Here is a 22,484-nt window from a genome sequence, read left to right as displayed (position 1 = left end):
GCTTACGCCCGAAATATCAACTCTCCTGTTCTTTGGATGCAGTGCTTTTCCAGATCCATACTTTTCAACTCTGATCTCCATCATCTGTAGTCGTCACTTTTTCTCATGAAAGTTTTGTAGCTTGTCAGGATGAAATCTCCTGCTCCCTTGAGCAAGGTGAGCAATAGCAGGGAAATAGGGAAAGTATGTTGAAAATGGAAAAATCAAATTTTCAACATCCCCTTCGGATTTAAACAATGATTTCTGAGTCTCACTAATAAGCAGTGACTACCTTATTATCAAGCATTTGCTAAGTTGTTTCCTTTATATGCAGCTCCCAATTCTCATTTCCTTCCCTGAGAAATAGATGGTGCTAATTCCTGAAAGTCAGAGTAGGAACTTGGTGGCAGCAGCTCGCCATTTGTTTCTCTGGACTTCCCTTTTAATTCTTTTTTTACACAGCGTGCCTATATACTCCTTAGCTACCGTCCTCTTCTATCCTCCAACTGAGCAAGCTGGCCTCATAAACCACCAGCATCACCATACCATTATACATGCTCTCAGTCCAACTCTCACACCACGTCAGCCCTTCAGGTCTTCACTTTGGAGCTGATGGACACCTAAGATTTGCATGCTTCAGCAAGATCAGTTTGTGTGCTGTGCCACACGTGAATTTCATGTGTCCTAACTGGATGCATTTTTTGGCCCTTAACTTCATTTTTTAACGCACACTCACTTAGAATTTGCTCTGAGACTGCCAGCCTCTTCCTAACATTGCTTTTTATTGTGGAGGGAAAGGCTTCAGCTTATCACAGTGGGGAGCACTGAACAATCAAGGGGCTGATGCTTTGCTGTGAGGCGATGTGCTATGTCAATATCATGGGTCAAGAGTGTGGTGCTGGTAAAGCACAGCAGGTCAGGCAGCATCCAAGGAGCAGGAGAATCGACGTTTCGGGCATCAGGAATGAAGGGCTTTTGCCTGAAATGTCGATTCTACTGCTCCTCGGATGCTGCCTTACCTGCTGTGCTTTTCCAGCACCACACTCTTGACTCTAATATCCAGCATTTTCAGTCCTCTCTTTCTCTTATGTCAATGTCATACCTACAGCATGTGTCAGCAGCTTACCAAGCAAATATGTGGCAAGTGCTTCGACCAAATGGCTATGTGTGAAAGTCAAAAGGGGCTAGTCCCTAGTTGGGTCAAAAGGTTCAGTCTAGGGGCATCAATACAGTCAGCAAAGGATTCCAGTCCAGTCCAGGGTGTTGGCCACAGTTAGTCATGTTGGTCAGGTGTAATCAGTCCAGGGATTACAGGTTTACCATTCGGATTACTGTGGAGACATCAGTCTTGTGGGTGGGAGATGGATGCAGGCTGACTTTTCCTGCAATGCGACAACTTGAGGGACTGAGTATGATCACGTGCATGAAGGAGAAGTTAGTGGTGCTGCAGGAGAAGTGGTGAACTGTCTCCATTGAATGAGAAGAAAGCACGGGGGCAGGAAGGGTAAGTAGGTTGGGAGGAAGATGTGAGTGAGAGTTGTTAAGTAGACATGCCCAATGTAATGAGAGTTGGAGTCTGTGAGGCTTGCAGAGATTGGCATGATGCAGTGGCAAAGTTCTGATGAGGACAGTGGCCCTGTGATTGTGAGGAAGCAGAGAGAAGATTGTGGCATCTTTGCTTGCAGAGTGTAGAGGACTATTAACCTCCTTCCTGCACTGCTGTGCATTGTGTTTCACCCAGAACACTGCACTGACCCAGGCTGCTGGCTCGATCCAGCCTGACTGAAACCAGTGGTGTGGCTTCTTTTGGTGGTCAATGGAATACAGCACTTCTCTCCTTTCCAACACCCCATCCACCAGCACCTCCAGGTGCCTGTCAAACATAGCTGGATGTCAGCTTCCCTTTCTGGGCCATATCCTTATCAGTAATGATTTCACACTGGGGTATGGCAGGGGGGAGGAGGGGGGGGGGGGGGGGGAGGAGGACTCGTGTCAGGCTTGCAGCATCTGAAGTGATGCACAGTATGGTGCCAGCTGCATTAACAGCACAACGTCTGGCAGAGGTGAGCATATCCACTTCTCCTGGACACATGATTCCAAGAGAAAAGAGCCAAAGAGCCAAGTTGCATAACTAATGAGCTGTACAGCAAAAGATTCCTGAGAGAAGTCACCATGAATCAGGGTGGACCACCTGGTCTGAATCTCTCCAAAGAAAAGTCTTTACCAAAAACTGAGAAAATTCAACCCATACTAAGAAAGCTGTCAGATTGCTGTAAAAAAAAACAAGTTTACTAATGTCCTTCTTGGGAGAGAATGTCCGATCTCATTCAGCCTGTACGCGTCACAGAATATGTGGTTGAATCTTCATGGTAACGGGGCATGAATAGTAAATACTGCCTTGGCACTGTCACCCTCATTCAGGAACAAATAAAAGAAGTCTACATTTCAGTTTTGTTTTGCAATCATTCTGCTATTTTTGACTTGTTGGTCAGATTTGAACTCCTTTTGAAATAAAAGCCAGGATTTGACAACGATGTGCCACCTATAACAATGTACATGTGAAGTAGTTCAATTTGGACACTTATATTGTCTCCATACTCAATTCCCTGATGTTTTGAAAGACTGAGCAATGCATCAACTATGCATTCAGTACAAAATAATCTACCAATATATGATACTATTTAGCCATTTCTGTCTGACTGCTGATAGAGGATTCATCTTTGCCTGTCTGTCTCACTCTAGCCATTTGATGTTGATGATAAAAATGCAATCTGAATTGTAATAGTTAATGACCTGCTTTGCTCATGTTTTCTTTTCTTCTCTGCAGTGGCTCACCCTCAGGACCCCCACAAGCCGACAGAAAAGCCAGCCATCCACTGTTTCAAATGTGGAGACCCATGTAAAGGACAAGTACTACGTGTCCAGTCAAGACATTTCCACCTCCAATGCTTCACTTGCAAAGGTAAGCGTGTCAAATGTAATTGTTGACTTTTGAATTTTCCCATTTCTGCTTAACTCCAAAGCTTCAAAATAAACACAAAATCTGTTGGAGACCATGTCTCATGTGTTCACGCTATGACAATTTATTTTCTTAAATAATATGTCAAGTTTTACTTGTTGGACACGCCTTTAACCTGTGTATTCCTAATTTGGGTACAGCGTTTGTTGAATATCACCTTAGAGGGCTGTTTTGATGAAAGGATGAAACAGTTGATGAAGGGGTGACACCATGAATCAATGTCTGAACCTTCATTTTAGCAGGCAGGTTTGGTCCTGGTTGCTAATTATTATAGATCCTGTATAAAAATCATTTCAATGAGACTGTCACAAATTGCTCAGTTTCTGAAACATTACACAATTAGGTGAGAGACCTCACATCATTGCAGGTGACTGCTACTTCTCATTCATACAGACTGATTGGCTTGCATTTGCGTTTGCTGTTGCTGAATTTTATCTTAGCAGAAGTTTGAAAATAGAAATGAGGTGCAGGGATATGAAAGCTACTTGATGTTCATTTTAGAAGAGCTATTCATCCGTTCCACAGACTCATTCCAAGAATTTCGAATGAGCTCTGGAAATCATAGGTAAAGGAATGTTAATTGTGCCAAGGATGCAGTCAGATTTTCCACTCTGCACATGGTGCCTTTAATATTTATTTACCCTTGACCCGAAGAGTCCTTTTTAACATCCTGTTATGATATCAAAACTCAATTGACAAGGATTGCGCCTTACTAAACTCATACAGAGTCTTGCTGATTCTGCAAAGCAGGAAGATTATTATTGGGCACCTTGCCAGCACAGTGTTAGAAGCTCGTGCCAAATTTTATTGTTTTGACAACTTCTGGATTTTGGGCCTTGGATCTCTTCAATATGTAGATGATGTTGCAGTAGAGCCCCCGCTCTGCTTAGTTCTCCAGTTCACAGGGACGTGAGCTGTACGGCAGAAGGAGGAATGGGTGGGTCAATGAGTTTGTGATTTGGACTTGATAGGAAAATGGGTTGGAAGGTCAAAGGCCTCAGTGTACTTTAGTGGGGGTGGGTAGGAAGCTTGCAATATTCAGCAGTATCATGGGAGTTGAGTACATGGTCATGTGGGCCAAGAGGTCAGGGCTTGGACACGTGAGTATTGCGTGTTTGGTGGTTGAGTGGAGTGGAGTGGAGTGGGAATTGGATCAGGCGATAGTGTAGTTGACGTTATTTTAAATACTCACTTCATTGCATTTAGTGTTACTTTTCTACACTGACAGTGACTGTCAAAGGACAAACCAAAGTTACAGCGGATCAGAAGTGTGTGTTAAGCTCTATATTTACACGTACAAAAGGACCAACAGCTGCTTCTGATGTAGGTAAATGATGCCTTTGTTTGGCCTTTGGCAAATGTACAAGAACATCAGTGCTGTTTTGGATCCCGAATGGCACATTTGGCACCCAAAGAATGTGTGCTACTTATCCCAATTTCAAGCTCACAGCTTTAAAATCAAAGCTCCTTGGTGCTCACAGCTTTAAAATCAAAGGTCCTTGGTGCAAGTTTAGAATTAGAATGTTTTTTCGATACATTCCCCATGTCATAATGTATGTGGGCTCCACACATCCCCTTCCACTGAAGGTGGGGCTCCCCACATTCCTGATGAAGAGCTAATGCTCGTAAAGTAGACTCTCCTGCTCCTCGGATGCTGCCTGACCAGCTGTGCTTTTCCAGCACCACAGTTTTTGACTCTGATCTCCAGCATCTGCAGTCCTCACTTTCTCCTCCTGAAGGTGTGAATTGCCCTGGATGATATATAGGATTGCTTGGGAAATAAAGGGGAGGAAACACAAGTATTTGGGCATAACACTGGAAGTCCAAGCAGAGGAGGCCCAGAAGAGAAGGAAGGTCCTGTTCTCAGAGTGTGGAAGAGGAAGCTGGGATGGTGAGGAAGTGTCGGTCACACAGCTCCAATCTCTCCTGCCCATCCCTCTGGTTCCCCTTCCATTCATTGTGCAGAGCACTGCCTTTCTCTTGGTGACAGCTGTATATTCCAGCACAGCACTTAATCATTTTGGATTACTTTACAGAGTTAGAATTGAAGAGCTTTGGAATAGTCTTGCAAAGAGACTCCTGGTGGATTTAAAACATCCTCCTCAAATACACACCAGCAAATGAACAGCGAAAACTCTGCATAGTTTGAGAGCACACTCAAAACAATGTTCAACAATTTCTTTATCCCTGTTCAGTTGCTCACTGATAAACAAGTCCATTAATTAAAGTAGTAGTTACTGAAGTGCAATCTAGCCTGTTTCATGAGCATTAGTTGTCACTAAGACCACTCATGATCTTCCAGGAGTCTATTCTTAGTGTGATCTCAAACTATGTGGAGTTTTCGCTGTTCATTTGCTGGTGTGTATTTGAGGAGGATGTTTTAAATCCACCAGGAGTCTCTTTGCAAGACTATTCCAAAACTCTTTCAATATTCTGAACACAAAACAGATTTAAACTCACTTTGTTCCTCTAGTATTGGGAAAGATTTTCTGGTACTTGCTTATCATGAAGGGTGGCACAATGGCTCAGTGGTTAGCACTGCTGTCTCACAGTGCCTGGGACCTGGGTTCAATTCCAGCCTTGAATGACCATCTGTGTGGAGTTTATATGTTCTCCTTGTCTGTGTGGGTTTCCTCTGGGTGCTCTGGTTTCCTGCTGCAGTTCAAAGAAGTACAGGTTAAGTGATTGGCATGCTGAATCGTCCATAGTGTCCAGGAATGTGTCAGCTAGGTGGATTAGCCATGGTAAATGCAGGATTATGAGAATGGGGTGGGGGATTGGGTCTGTATGGGATGCTATTCGGAGGGTTGGTGCAGACTTGATAGGCTGACTGGCCTGTTTCCACACTGTCAGGATTCTATGATAAAGCAAATTGGAAGCCACTGGTTTACCAGGGGGAAATAGTGCATAGTTAACAGCTCACTGTATTGCTAGATGGTTTATCAGCATTTTTACCCACAATTGAGAGAGAAAAACCTCTATATAGAAATTTTAAGGGACATTTTTACCATGATTTACGCTATTTACCCTTGCATAAAAATTGGATTGTTAATTAGAAAAGACAGGAAAGAAAACCTGAAAGCTATAAAAGCAAATTTTTAAATCTTGGCAATGATACAATAGCTCATTAGCCTTATATCCGCAGAAAATAAATCATTCCAGTGGCAAGTCTTTGATCTTGGATGACTGGTTTCTGATGTAAAGGAGTAGTCAAGTAAAGGATAAATTGTTGGAATTCCGAAAGCAATCAAGGCATGAATATTTGACAGCCTGTGGATCATTATGGATACAATTACCAGGACAATGGGAATATCACACCGTTGGCAGCACATCTCAAAGAAAAATTCATAGGAACATAGGAATAAGAGTGTGCCATTCAATTTCTCAAGCATGTTATATCAATCAAGTAGGTCATGCTTGATCTATATCTTAACTACATGTACCGATCTTATCTCAGTCTTTGATAGTTTGTTGCCTATAGGAATTGATCAACCTCTTCCATGAGAGTTGTAAGACTTTCCAGAGAGATTCCATATTTCTCTAACCCTTTGTGTGAAAATTGCTTCCTTTTTTTGTCTCCTAAATGGTTTAGGCTAATTTTACGATTATGTCTCCATGCCTTCCTACCAGAGGAAATAGTTTCTCCATGTCTGCCCAACAAAATATCTCAACATATTAAACAGCTAAACCAGACCACCTCTTGAAATAACTCCACAGAGGCCGGTATCCCATCACCAAGTCACCCTTTATTTCCACATGAGCAGTCTTTAACTCTAATACTACCTCATTTGGAGCCAGTTATCAAAGTATCTCTAATACTCTCCTTTTTATTTATTTTTCCAGAGTGTCTGACACTCCTGTTCTTTTTTCACCCTTTATTTCCACATGAGCAGTCTTTAACTCTAATACTACCTCATTTGGAGCCAGTTATCAAAGTATCTCTAATACTCTCCTTTTTATTTATTTTTCCGGACACTCCTGTTCTTTTTTTTTGATACTCCTGTTTTTTTTTAACCCCCACACTACCGCCTAACTGCGGTAGTGCTTATTTTTCCCCAGCACCCATGGTGTGTGTGTGCAGGTGTGAGACACAGTGAGAGACACAAGGTGCACGAATCTTTATTCAATTTCCACCACCAGGAAGATAGGAAAACACCCGGGTGGCCAGTGACAAGCACTGCCCTTCACATCAAAGGGCAATGCTGTGTGATCAAACAGTGAAGGGGAGGGCAAGGACTAAATCAAAATTGAGTTGGAGGGGGAAATAATGCACTCAACTCCCTGCGGCACCCACCTCTCCCTGAACAACTCCAGGGTGTTGGTGGACACCGCGTGCTCCTTCTCCAAGGACACCCGGGCTCTAACGTAACTCTCCTTTTTAATCTGTCTTGATTGGACCAGATTAACAGCCCCAATCTGGGAACTCATATTCTATGATGTCTAGCTGGCTGACCTCATTACAATCAGAACACTTCTTATTCTTCTGTTTTAAGGAAATAAACACCTGGCCCTGGAATTAATGAGTCTGTGCAATAATCACTGAGGGCAATACTTCCTCCAAATACTTTGTTATCCAGATTGCAGTAACCAAAGCAGAAATCTAACTAACTTTAGAGCTGCCTGAACCTCGAGGCAGAGCGTTGATATGGAAACAGGTGGATGAAGTAAATTGAACAAAAAAAATACAGCTGACTATTGCATGAAGCTTTTAACAAGATAAGGGAGGGGCTGTGCAAATTCAAAACAATAAAAAATATTACCAAACCAAGCCATTTGTTTAACAGCTACAGAGGAACCTCGATTATCTGAATACCAATTATCCAAAAATCGGATTGTCTGAAGGAGATCTCGAGGTCCTGATAGAAACATTACATCAAAGATGCGTTTCCAATTGTGATCGCATCTTTTGTTTACAGTGATTAAACCAGCACCGTCTCCAAATGACTAGGTTGGGGGTGGGTGTGGGGGCGCGGGATTTGGGGTGGGGGCTCACGCGCTGTGAGCTGCTGCAGTCTCCTGAACGGGGAACAGACTTTAAAAACTCCGAGCCCCAGATGAAAGGCGTTTAATCGATGAACTGAATAATCAATTATGCAAATGAAATAGTGCCCGCCCATCTCGTTCAGATAATCGAGGTTCCCCCTGTATCTCACTGTCAGAAAATCTTTGTTTTTCAAAATTGTTAGTAGAATTTGATGTATAATTCTTTTAGAACTCATAAATGCACTGTTTCCTATGCCGACAGTACCTCATCTGTGCCATATGCTGACTCAGAAAAATAATCACCTGTCTAAATCTATCTGCAAAGAAGTCCAGCTAACAGCATGAAAGCTGTGAGAAATAGTTTACGGGTAGAATTTCTTCTCAGTCCATGCCAAGAGGACTGAATCAGATCCAATACTGGGCATTGAATGTCATAATTTTATGTGTGAGATGCCAGCACCTGAAATGCTTTACAAATTGTTCAGGTGTTATAGGTATTTAATGTCAGTTGCTTGATGGTAAGCCTAAGAACAGGGTTAGAGAGGGTGATAATGGAGTTCAGGGAAGTTGTGCTGCATATGAAGTTGACAGAGCACATCTTTTTCTCTTTGACATTACAGCAAAGCTTTAAAGAAATGCACTATTGCATTGTGAACATATTTTGCAGAGAGACATCCCAATGCGCTTCACAATGCACTTTTGGATGTACAGTCTAGTGTTTTGATGTAGCAAATGCAGCAGCTGGTCCTCTTCAAGGTCCACAGGTAACTTTTACACGCACTAAACTGGTAGATAGAGCCTTGATTTAACATCTTAACCCAAAGACAACACCTCTGACTGTACAGGGCTAGTATTCCATTGGTATGTTAGTTTTGATTTTTGTAGTCAAGCATTGGAATGGAACTCAAACCCAGAACCTTTGCAACTTAGATGTAAGAGTATTATCAGTTGAGCCCCAACTGACACAAGATTCTTCAACAAGCATTAAGTCCCTGATTAAAATAAACTGCTTTAGATTGTTGCTGAAGACAACTTGGTCATGTGACCAATTAAATTTGGCCCTTGGGAAAAGGGCTAGTGTAGCTGATTCTATAGTTGAACAAATTGATAAAATGCAAAGCAATTGATCTCACTTATAATCTAAAATAACTGACATCAGAAAGCAAAATGGGAAAAGACTTCCTCCTTTTAAATCAAGTGACTTGTTATTGTGAGGTAGTATTAAAATGTTGCAAGTGTTGTCATTCCAGAAGAAACTTCACTCAGATTTTCAGTTACGCAAATTGCTCTTACATTTTCTATGCAGTTCCAGCAGTGACCTTAACGAAAGTCCTTGTGTTTTATTTGCTTTAACACTCCACTGCAGGACAGGATATTGCACTCCTTGATGATTTACTGATAACTTACTGATGCATAATGTTCAACTTAGCAGAATGATCCAACCATTTGATTCCTTCCTGTACATTTTTTGTAGTTAAATTATAAACCAGTAATATGTGGATTCTAGCACTATGCACACTGCCATTATCAAGGTCATAAATCAACAAGTATTGATAAATCAGGCGAAGTGTAAGTGTAAGAAACTGACATTTGTATTGTAGCAAAGTTAATGCATTTTTGTGATTATTTCAAATCCCCAGCAACTTTTTATTCCTGCTGTTTTGCCGATGCAAAACTTGCTGCCTGGAAATTTCTGAATGGTTTACGCCCGCAAACCATTTATTCTTGGCAAAATCGAATGACAAAGCACAAATGCTGATAGAATTTTAAGTGTGGGTGAGCACAAATACAATTCTTTTAACCTTGATCACCTGAGTCTTTGCCAGTCTTGTCCCTGTGCCCAAAACTGACCGTGCTCCAAGGTCAGAATCATGAGTTCACATTGATTGTGTTGGTTAGGGATTTGGTTAAAGATTCATGATATTGTCTCCAAATTCTCAGCAACACAGTGCCCTGACCAACAATGTAGTCAATCTTGCATGTGACATTTTGAGTATAGTTTTCATGCCTCCTTGTATAATTATATTCAAATATAATTTAGATACCTTGGGAAATTTAATAAATAACCATCAAAAACTTTTTTCAAAGGCTTTTTTTATAATCATATTTTGTATGGTATTACTTGAACATCAAACACAATTAAAGTTTAAATTCATTGCAACATGAAATTAGATTCTGTCAAAAATAAGTTGAATTTGAATGACAGACTAGGAAAATTAAAGCCAGGCCAGCAGTCAGTTGAAGCCACAGGTCTGCCCTTTAAACTGGAACAAAGTGATGAAATAAGTGAAGAGAATGTTAAAAATTCTAGTAGACTTAGATATCACGGGGACAAAGTCTTACAAATGATGTAGATTACAGTAGATTGCATAAAAATGCATGGTACCGATGAGCTTCAGATGCTGTTTTACTGTTAGATATTGACCAGCAACATAGATAACTCTTTTGTAACATCCTGCTCCGCAAGTTGTTGCAAGAGTAACTCAACTGAAAAGTTTCATCTTATGTTGTAATCACCAGCAGCAAGATAATCAGAACCATAAATATATAGCTAGCATGGTAAAGCTTACAAATAACATAAGATTGCATTATGTGAAAATCAATTTACGTGAATAATGTAAGGCTGCTAAAGTGGAGACTATTTGTTCCCCATTTAAAGTATATCATGATCTTATGAGAAAACATGATGATATTAAAGTAGAAATGTTCATAAAATGGGATATGGACAGCATTTGCCAACAAATTTCACTTCAGCTAAAAGGATTTTGTGAACAATCTTTTTGCAAGAACACGCTTTGAGATGCATTAAGAATTTCTCTATTTTTCTTCATTTCTGATGATTTTAAATATTTTGTTGAGACCGACCTTTACGGATATAATTACAAATATTTTCTTTTGATACAAATGTATCTGTTCCTCTGTGATATGATTTGTACTGTTTACATTACTGAATGCAGACCATAACTTTGTATTCTCTAATGTTATTAAGTTTTCGATTGGGGTCCACTAATCTGAGAGTAACTGTTCAGTTTAGAACCAGTAGCTTTTTAGTTTGGACAATTGATTCATAAAAAGTTAAAGCTCCATCATGCTAGATGCCACCAAATTATTAGGAGAGAGATAAATTGATTAGTACATCTAAGGATCTCTGATCCAATAAAACATCTGAGAAGCCATGACCCATCAACATAGTTTTCGATTGTCTATTTATATAGAAAGTTTGGCTGAAAGTGGCATGCCGCAGCATACAAGATACTCCCAAGACTTTGAAGCAACAAATAACTTGCCCAACTTTATGGATGTGCTGCATTTAATTAATGTAGATCCATGTCCTTGTGGGTCTAGCCATAGCACCTTGATCAGAAACGTTTGGAATAATAAATAAGCTCATAACATAATTGACTGTGAGTTAGAGAACACAGGATCTCCATTTATCATCTTATCCCTCTTACACGGCTGGTCTTATATGGTACAACTAGACATCAGCATCAGGAATATTTGGATGCTGAATTAAATTCTGGTCCTTCTGATGGATGCTTGGTGAAGCTATGGCAGGTGTAAGCTGGAATATCCTGGGTTTTTGACACAAGGAGGTTAGGTATGGGGGAGTTAACTTTCTCATAAAATTCCAGAGTTTGTAAATTGCACAGAGAGTCCAATGGGCATCTGAACAAATGTTTTGATGTCTGCTTCATAGCAAACTGGATTTATACTAAGATTAGAATGGTGCTGGAAAAGCACAGCAGGTCAGACAGCATCTGAGGAGCAGGAAAGTGGATGTTTCGGGAAAAGCCCTTCATCAGGATTGAGGCTGGGAGCCTCGGGTGTGAGAGATAAATAGGAGGGGAGGGAGCTGGGGAGAAGGTAGCTGAGAGTGTAGTAGGTGGATGGAGGTGGTGGTAAAGGTGATAGGTCAGAGGGGAGGGTGGAGTGGATAGGTGGGAAGGAAGATTGACAGGTGGGACAGGTGATGAGGACAGTGCTGACCTGGAAGGTTGGAACTGGGGTAAGGTGAGGGGAGGGGAAATGAGGAAACTGATGAAGTCCACATTGATGCCATGGGTTGGAGGGTCCCGAGGAAGAAAATGAGAGTGGTGAGGGAGTGGCGATGGAGGAGGCCCAGGATCTGCATGCCCTCGGAAGAGTGGGAGGGGGAGTGGAAATGTTCGGCCACAGAGCGATAGGATTGATTGGTGCGACTGTCCTGAAGTGCTCTGCGAGAAGGAGTCTGATCTCCCCAGTGTAGAGGGGACTGTATCGGGAGCAACACATACAAGAAATGACATGTATGGAAGTGCAGGTGAAGCTTTGATAGATGTGGAAGGCTCCTTGGGGGCCTTGGACGGAGGTGAGGGGAGAGGTGTGGGTGCAGGTTTGGCAATTCCTGCGGTGGCTGGGGAATGTGCCAGGAGGGGAGGATGGGTTATTGGGGGGCGTGGACCTGACCAGGTAGTCACGGAGGAACGGTCTTTGCAGAAAGCGGATATGGGTGGGGAGGGAAATAAATCTCTGGTGGTGGGGTCTGTTTGACAGTGGCAGAAATGTCGGCGGATGATGCGATTTATGTGGAGGTTGGTGGGGTGGAAGGTGAGGACCTGGGGGTTCTGTCCTTGTTATGGTTGGAGGGGTGGATTTGAGGGCGGAGGCGCTGGATGTGGATGAGATGTGTTGCAGGGTGTCTTCAACCATGTGGGAGGGGAAATTGCAGTCTTTAAAGAAGGAGGCCATCTGGTTTGTTCTGTAATGGAACTAGTCTTCCTGGGAGCAAATGCGGTGGAGACGGATGAATTGGGAATAAGGGATAGCATTTTTGCAGGAGGTAGGGTGGGAGGAGGTGTAATCCAGGTAGCTGTGGGAGTCGGTGGGTTTGTAAAAAATGTCAGTGTTGAGTTGGTCATCGCTGATGGGGATGGAGAGGTCCAGGAAGGGGAGGGAGGTCCAGACGAATTGAAGGTCAGGGTGAAATGTGTTGGTGAAGTTGATGAACTGTTCATCCTCTTTGTGGGAGCATGAGGTGGCGCCGATGCAGTCATCGATGTAGCGGATGAAGAGGTGGGGAGTGGTGCCGGTGTAATTACGGAAGATGGACTGTTCTACATAGCCAGGCATAGCTGGGGCCCATGCAGGTGCCCATGGCTACCTCTTTTGCCTGGAGGAAGTTGGAGGATTCAAAGGAGAAATTGTTGAGCGGGAGGACCAGTTCAGCCAAATGAATAAGAATGTCAGTGGAAGGGTACTGGTGGGGATGTCGGGAGAGGAAGAAATAGAGGGCTTGGAGGCCCTGTTGTGGCGGATGGAGGTGTAGGGGGACTGGATGTCCATAGTGAAGATGAGGTGTTGGGGGCCGGGGAAACGGAAGTATTAGAGGAGGTGGTGTCCCGAATATATGTGGGGAGTTCCTGGCTAGGGGGGGATAGGACAGTATCTAGGTAGGTGGAGATGAATTCGGTGGGAGAAGGAGCAGGCTGAGACAATAGGTCGGCTGGGATAGTCAGGCTTGTGGACTCGCATAAGCCAATCCTAAGTGGTGGTTAAAGCTGTTACCATACCATTTTGGGCTGTAATGTAAATTGGAAGGTGAGGCAAGCATGTAGAATGGGCAACACAGTAATCATGGATGACTTCTATTTGCATAGAAATTGGGTTAACCAATTCAGCACTAAAGTTGTACAGGAGAGTTTCTGGAGTGTATTAGGAATGGTTTTATAGAGCAGTATGTTGAGGACCCAACTCGAGGACAGGCAATTGTAGATCTAGCTAAATAATGTTGTCACAAGGACTTTAAACTAATAAATGGGGAAGAAGGCTTAGGGAAGTCAATAGTTTCAAAGTCAGGTAATGTGACCGAAGGTAAAGAAATGGAAATTCTGACTGAATTTAAAAATGGCAGATAATGGCAATACTGCAAGGTGTATATTGACTAAACTGGAAGAGGGAAATGAAAAACAGATGAATGAAGTATTGGTGCCGAGGGAGGGATTACAGGGTAAGTCCCTAATGTGAAGTTGCCAGTGTTGAACTGGTGTGGACAAAGTCAAAAGTTACACAACATCAGACTATAGTCCAACAGATTTGTTTCACCCGATGAAGGAGCAGCATTCAGAAAGCTTGGTGATTTTTAAATAAATCTGTTGGACTATAGCCTGGTGTCATGTGACTTTTGACAGTTTAAGGCCCAAATAAGAGTTCAATATATGAATGCACAAAGTCTAAGTAATATATACAAATTGGAGATTATGATATAGCCATTACTGAGACAAGGCTGAAGAATGGTGTGTATTGGGAATTAAATACATCAGGTAATAAGGTTTACAGGATAGGCAGGAAAATTGGCAGAAGAGGTGGAGTAGCCTTACTGATTCGAAACAAAATTAGTTCAAAGGTGAGGGAGGATATAATGAGGGGAAAGCATCCAGTAGAAGCTGTATGGGTGGAACTGAGGAACAGTAAAGGATCTAAAATTATAACGTGTATTGTGTACAGTCTCCCTGGTAGCTGCTTTGAAATACTAAATTGTATAAATGCAGAAATTAGGCAAGTTTGTCGTAAAGCCAGGGTAGTATTAAGGTGAGTTTTTAATTTTAATACAGACTGGGAGAGGCAGATAGGCACCTGTCAGAAGGCAGTAAATTTCTGGAGTGTGTCCCATATATTTGATAACGCAATATCTCCTGGATGCATCCAGGGAAAGCAATATTGGATTCAGTAATGAACCAGATTTAATTTGTAGCCTAATTATGCATGAACATTTATCACTAGTGATCATTACATAATCAAGTTCAATGTAGCATTTCATTGCAAAAAGCATGAATCTGCTACTACACTTTTAAATTTAGGAAAGGCTGACTTTAACAAGTTGAGACCGAGACTGTCCATAGTCAACTGGTAAAATCTGATTTGGATGAAGGAGCATCGCTCCGAAAGCTAGTGTGCTTCCAATTAAACCTGTTGGACTATAACCTGGTGTTGTGTGATTTTTAACTTGGTAAAATCTGCTAATAGAGTCATAGAGTCATAGAGATGTACAGCACGGAAACAGACCCTTCGGTCCAACCCATCCATGCTGACCAGATATCCCAACTCAATCTAGTCCCACCTGCCAGCACCCGGCCCATATCCCTCCAAACCCTTCCTATTCATATACCCATCCAAATGCCTTTTAAATGTTGCAATTGTACCAGCCTCCACCACTTCCTCTGGCAGCTCATTCCATACATGTATCACCTTGTGTGTGAAAAGGTTGCCCCTTAGGTCACTTTCCCCTAACACCCTAAACCTGTGCCCTCTAGTTCTGGACTCCCCGACCCCAGGGAAAAGACTTTGTCTATTTACCCTATCCATGCCCCTCATGATTTTGTAAACTTTTATAAGGTCACCCCTCAGCCTCCAACGCTTCAGGGTAAACAGCCCCAGCCTGTTCAGCCTCTCCCTCAAATCCTCCAAACCAGGCAACATCCTTGTAAATCCTTTCTGAACCCTTTCAAGTTTCACAACATCTTTCCGATAGGAAGGAGACCAGAATTGCACGCAATATTCCAACAGTGGCCTAACCAATGTCCTGTACAGCCGTAACATGACCTCTCACCTCCTGTACTCAATACTCTGACCAATAAAGGAAAGCATACCAAACGCCTTCTTCACTATCCGATCTACCTGCGACTCCACTTTCAAGGAGGTATGAACCTCCAAGGTCTCTTTGTTCAGCAACACGCTCCAGGACCTTACCATTAAGTGTATAATTCCTGCTAAGATTTGCTTTCCCAAAATACAGCATCTCACATTTATCTGAATTAAACTCCATCTGCCACTTCTCAGCCCATTGGCCAATCTGATCAAGATCCCATTGTACTCTGAGGTAACCTTCTTTACTATCGACTGCACCTCCGGTTTTGGTGTCATCTGCAAACTTACTAACTATACCTCTTACGTTCACATCCAAATCATTTATATAAATGATGAAAAGTAGAGGACACAGCACTGATCCTTGTGGCACTCCACTGGTCACAGGCCTCCAGTCTGAAAAACAACCCTTCACCACCACGCTCTGTCTTCTACCTTTGAGCCAGTTCTGTATCCAATTGGCTAGTTCTCTCTGTATTCCATGAGATCTAACCTTGCTAACCAGTCACCCGTGGGAACCTTTTCGAACGCCTTATTGAAGTCCATATAGATCACATCTACTGTTCTGCCCTCATCAATCATCTTTGTTACTTCTTCAAAAAAGTGAATCAAGTTTGTGAGACATGCTTTTCTATGCACAAAGCCATGTTGACAATCCCTAATCAGTCCTTGCCTTTCCAAATACATGTACATCCTGTCCCTCAGGATTCCCTCCAACCACTTGCCCACCACTGAGGTCAGACTCACTGATCTATAGTTCCCTGGCTTGTCTTTACCGCCCTTCCAAAACAGTGGCACCACGTTAGCCAACCTCCAGTCTTCCGACACCTCACCTGTGACTATCGATGATACAAATATCTCAGCAAGAGGCCCAGCAATCACTTCTCTAGCTTCCCACAGAGTTCTAGGGTACACCTGATCAGGTCCTGGGGATTTATCCACTTTTATGTGTTTCCAGACATCCAGCACTTCCTCCTCTATAATATGGACATTATTCAAGATGTCATCATTTATTTCCCTACATTCTATATCTTCCATGTCCTTTTCCACAGTAAACACTAATGCAAAATACTCGTTTAGTATCGCCCCATTTTCTGCGGCTCTGCACAAAGGCTGCCTTGCTGATCTTTGAGGGGCCCTATTCTCTCTCTCTAGTTACCCTTTTGTCCTTAATGTATTTAAAAAAACCCTTTGGATTCTCCTTAACTCTACCTGCCGAAGCTATTTCATGTCCCCTTTTTGCCCTCCTGATTTCCCTTTCAATTATACTCCTACTGCCTTTATCCTTTTCTAAGGATTCATTCGATCTTTCCTGTTTATAGTCTCCTTCCTATCGGAAAGATGTTGTGAAACTTGAAAGTGTTCAGAAATGATTTACAAGGATTTGCCAGGGTTGGAGGATTTGAGCTATAGGGAGAGGTTGAACAGGCTGGGGCTGATTTCCCTGGAGCATCAGAGGCTGGGGGGTCACCTTATAGAGGTTTACAAAGTTATGAGGGGCATGGATAAGATAAATAGACAAGATCTTTTCCCTGGGGTCGGTGAGTCCAGAACTAGAGAGCATAGTTTAGGGTGAGAGGGGAAAGATATAAAAGAGACCTAAGGGGCAGCTTTTTCACACAGACAGTGGTACGTGTATGGAATGAGCTGCCAGAGGATGTGGTGGAGGCTGGTACAATTGCAATATTTGAGAGGCATTTGGATGGGTATATGAAAAGGAAGGGTTTGGAGGGATATGGGCCGGGTGCTGGCAGGTGGGACTGGATTGGGTTGGGATATCTGGTCAGCATGGACAGGTTGGACCGAAGGGTCTGTTTCCATGCTGTACATCTCTATGACCTGATATATGCTTCTTCCTTTTTCTTAACCAAACCTTCAATTTTTTAAGTCATCCAGTACTCCCTACACCTACCAGCCTTTTCTTTCACCCTGACAGGAATATACTACCTCTGGACTCTCTTTATCTCATTTCTGAAGGCTTCCCATTTTCCAGCCATCCCTTTAGCCTAACGAGTGTGGAGGGTAAATTGTTGGAGTTTATAATCAATCGTAGAGTTAACTGAATACTTCGAAAATTTTCAGTTCACCAAAATGAGCCAGGATGGATTCATGATAGAGATGGGCAGTTATACCTATCAAACCTCATTGAATTTTTTGAAGTGTTGACTAAGACAGTGGGCAGTGGAACATCTATTTTGTTTATGCAGACTTCAGAAGGCATTAGATAAAGTCCCATATAAGAGACTGTTAACTAAGGTAAAAGCTCATAAAGTTGAGGGCAAATTACTGATATGGTTGGGAAATTAGTTTCGTGACAAGTGACAGAGTGTCACGATAATGGGTAGGTACTCAAATTGGCAGGATGTGACTAATGGTGTCCCACAGGGATCTGTGTTCGGACCTTAGTTGTTCACAGTATTTATTAACGACTTGCCATAATGGCACAGAAAGTCATAGATCCAAATTTGCTGCTGATGCAAATTTAGGTTGCAGTATAGACAGTGTAGATGATAACAATGACATTACAAAGGGATACTGATAGACTGAGTAAGTGGGCAAAATTTGAAACATTAACTCTGCTTTCTTCCCAGATGCTGCCACATCTGCTGAGTTTTGCCAGCAATTTCTGCTTTTGTATCACTCATCCTTTACATTCTCTAATCTCAGATCATTCTACCAGTATCCTGGAGGAGGGTCTTGATGTGAATGAAGGCACACATAAGTTGTTAAATTAACCTCAAACAGGACATTGTGTCAAGTTCACTTCCTTTGGTTTAAATTATTATTGTCACATGTAGCTATGTACAATGAAATGTTTTGTTTTGCGTGCTGTCCAGGCAGATCATACCAAAGATCATAGGTTGATCGAACAGGGTGAGGAATACAAAGTTATAGCTGCAAAGAAGGTGCACAAATTACCTTTAATCACTGGCTGTATTGATCTGTTTTGAATTATGCACCTGCAAATCAAATGGAAGTAGAATTGATTTGGCAACCTGAATGATGTCTTTCAAACAGCATCCAAAATATTTGATGAATATAATGACAGTAATTAGGTTTGTTTGAAGAAATTGCATCTTCTTCCATATAACATGGTACAGATTGAAAGGACATGCTGGAGTTATGCTTTAATGTGATCTCCTTGTCATGAATCCACGCAAGGTAAGAAAGAATAAAGGAAATTATTGATCTTTTGGCTAGTTGAAAGTTTCTTCCATCTCTGCTCAACATGAATTGGACTTAACCACAACTCTTAGTGCAAGGAGATACCAGTATCATTCTAGAATTCTACCACTCAAAGTCTGAAACTTTTAATTGCTGCTTAAACAGATTATTTTAAAAATAGAAAATTTGGATGAAGGGGGTTCCTCTAAATAAGATCATAACTCATAACTACAGCAGCTCTCTTTCTTGATTGCCCACCTTTAGGAAATCACATGCTTGGAAGATATAAAGCAGCATTTATTCTATACATGTAAACTTTGCAAAGTGAGTTGTTGACCTTGCCTCTTTTCCTGAAGGACTGCGTTTCTGTATCAGAGGAATGCTGAGCATGGCCAATGTTCAGCTCATATCTGTTTGCAAAACAACTCTTCAAAAGATACTTCAGCTGTAGATAAATTATCTGCACATGTGGAGATGTTTGCCATCGCTGCCATTGTTGGTATTGTAAATATTGCCATTGTTGGTATTGTGGGACACGACCAACAACCATCCGAAAAAGGAACAATGTATCAAGTTGTTCCAGCGTTACTGTTTCATCAATAGTAATATATGTTGAGGTTTTGCTTTATCTCCTGTGTAAGGCTGAATAATAAGCTAAATATTTACAGGGAGTGAGTGTGTTTTTTGTTGGTGTGGTGAGGGATCCTTTCAATCCCAGGCATGTAGTAGCCCTGCTGCAGGTAATGGCTGGACCCCATTGTCACCTTTTAATTCTGTTGCTCAGCGAGATTGAGGACTGGTTCCTGGCTCGATAGGAAGGCCAGTAATAACTGGCAACAATAAGGGATTACTTGGAATAATTCCTGGCAATTAGCACAATGAGGGAATTGGAGGAAATTGAAGAGAAGGGGAAATCAGAAAAGATCATGGGGTAGAAGTGGGTTTTGGAGGAAATAAGCAAGGCCTGAGTGGTGGAAGTCAGAGAAGGCAGTAGATCACCAGGCAGATTTTGGAGGGTGATGTCTGCTGTTTTTGACAGCAAGGAGAAGCCATGAGTGATGTGGGTTGGGAGAAGCACTCATGGTCCACATGGAGTACAGGAAACATTAACTGCTTGATCCCTCATTTTCCATTTTCATTTCCCTCCTGGGTTTCCAAAGTCAAACTTAGACTTAAATCAGACTCCCACTTACATATGTGGGATTCAAATATTATAATGAATTCTTCTGCATTTCCAAATATGGAACACAGATACACCTTGCAACAAGTTCACTACCTTTAACTTCCTTCAACTAATATTCCCTTGGGTTTCATTTCAAATTTGTAATACTTGAAAAAAAAAAATTGAAATTCATAGCTGGAATTCTCTTGGAAGGATCTGTAAGTACTTGGAGATGTCAATCAAACTGATGGTTAAGATGGCAGCAGTGGAGTAGCAGCTACTGAAGCCTAGGGCTTGTCCACGTCCATCTGCTTTTCTTTATTTTCCCCTTTTTACATTTGCTTTTTTTCCCTTTCTTTCAAGTCGTTTCTCTTACTCTTTCGCCTCTGTTGCAGCAGCATTGATGAAAGAGAGCCCTGCACAATGGTAGATGAAGATGGCGGTGCGAGCCGGGGGATCGGCAAGGCTGAGTAAATGTTGAAGTAGGAGGCATTTGGATGCGGCGGCACCAATGCCAGGATGAGGCAAATGCAGCTCCCTCACAGCCAGAGGTCTCCCAAGAATGACCAGCATCTCCCAGGCTTGATCCCCTGTTCCAGACTTGCAGCCTGAACTGAGGCTCCAGGTCTGTCACTAGGCCCGGGCGCCTTAGGACAAAGGTGGTGATGGCGTTGAGTTTGGTCCCAGCACAGAACTCTTTGATGCCAGTAGCGAGGCCGGCCCAATGTGAACTCATGGTGGTGGCAACGTTGGTCGAGGCAAGATGGCACCGGAGTGTAGCGACTCTTTGTTCCAGCAGTGGCAGCATGGCAAAGTGCAGTTGCAGCAATGTCATCAGTTTAGCAGCAGGGACCTGAGGCATTGGGGTAGAGGAGCTGGCATCGAGGCCTATGACTGAGCAAGAAGCGGGAGCTGTTCTAGAGACCAACTAACATTATTGAAATAAGATTATTAAATGAACGTCATTGTTTTATTTTTCAAGCTTTATAATCGGTGTTTTGGGGTTTATTTTCTGTGTCTTAAGGTGCCACCAGACAGTAGCAACATATGCAACAGTTTTTGCTGCATTTGTCACAAATACGTGACAATAAATAAAATCAACTATGAAATGGCAGGCGTCTACTGTGATAATGGAATGTGGAGGAATCCGTTATGTTGCACTAATCTAGCAATAGCAGCTCCCAGAGGGCTGGGGTTGCATCTTACAATTTTATTCACACTCCAATTTCTTAGTGTTTTTTTTAATAGCAAATTCCTCTGAGATTTCCACATTAAAAGAGTGGCGGTGTTTTGAGTACTGGTCACTTTTTAAAACTGCCAGTTTGTTTTGGAGAAAGTAGTTTAAGGTCACTGTAAAGTTAATGATCTGCCTTTTAGGTTTATGGAGTTATTGTCGATGGGATAATATTTCAATCCAAAGTTATTATGGCCTTCATTTCATAGTCTGTACCAAGTGTTGGTTATCATGAAATAGCACTATCACAGAGGCTGCAATTTATTTGACTTATCACCTGAAAAACAGGCGAGTTACTCTGTATAATATCTGAGATGAACAGTAGAATGCCATGAGCTGACTTTTCACTCCTGGGTCAAGTATTCAGAGTCGGGTTGTTTCCCTCTTTATGAACCTGACCCATGAGAAAGTGCCGCAGAGGTTGAGATTTTCATTATGTTGAAGGTTTGAAATCAATCATGCTGTACTAATCCAGCACTGGTAGCCTTCAGGTTTATTTCAATGGACAGAGTGAAATAGCAACCATTCATTAATTTTTAATGCACCAAACATATTTTTAAAAATTTCAAGGCCAAGAGATTTAAAAGCCTTAACATGTTTGACAGATCCTTTTGACATGGGTGACAAACTGACCTGGAAACCTAGAAATATCGAAAAGTGGAGCACCATTCTTGGGGTGAATGGTGGCTCAGTGGTTAGCGCTGCTGCCTCATAGAACCAGAGACCTGAGTTCGATTCCACCCTCGGGTTGAGTGTCTGTGTGGAGCTGCTTACACCTGGTAAGTCCCCCCCCCCCCCCACATTGGCACCAACGACATAGGTAGGAGGAGGGCTGAGGATATTAGGCAGGCTTTCAGGGAGCTAGGTTGGAAGCTCAGTTAGAACAAAGAGTTGTTGTCTGTGGTTTGCTACCAGTGCCGTGTGATAGAGAGTCGAGGAATACGGAGAGAGAACAGTTAAATGCGTGGCTACAGGGATGGTGCAGGAGGGAGGGATTCCGGATCTGGATAATTGGGGTTCTTTCTGGGGAAGGTGGGACCTCTATAAACAGGATGGTCTACACCTGAACCTGAGGGGCACCAGTATCCTTGGGGGGCGGTTTGCTAGTGCTGTTGGGGATTTAAACTAACTCTGCAGGGGCATGGGAACCTAGACTGTAGCTTCAGGGTGCAGGACCTGGAGTGTAGGGAGGTTAGGAACATGGCATCAATCTCAAAGGAGGGTGCCTGTAAACAGGAAAGTGGCTTGAAGTGTGTATACTTCAATGCAAGAAGTATACGAAATAAGGTAGGTGAACCTGCAGCGTGGGTTGGTACCTGGGA

General features: G+C 42.4%; 1 protein-coding gene across 6 annotated transcripts in view; it reads left to right on the top strand.

The window, feature by feature from the left end:
* Positions 1-22,484, top strand: part of LOC122561213 (actin-binding LIM protein 1-like) — a 377,099-nt gene that overhangs the window by 193,459 nt on the left and 161,156 nt on the right. For all 6 annotated transcript variants that reach the window (XM_043712803.1, XM_043712802.1, XM_043712800.1 and 3 more), the window contains one exon: positions 2,807-2,941. In XM_043712803.1, the coding sequence (XP_043568738.1) occupies positions 2,807-2,941 (135 nt within the window). The remainder of the gene's footprint in view (positions 1-2,806; positions 2,942-22,484) is intronic.

The sequence above is a fragment of the Chiloscyllium plagiosum genome, chromosome 22 (genome assembly GCF_004010195.1).
Source record: "Chiloscyllium plagiosum isolate BGI_BamShark_2017 chromosome 22, ASM401019v2, whole genome shotgun sequence".
NCBI lineage: Eukaryota > Metazoa > Chordata > Chondrichthyes > Orectolobiformes > Hemiscylliidae > Chiloscyllium > Chiloscyllium plagiosum.
This window is presented reverse-complemented; position numbering and strand designations above follow the sequence as displayed.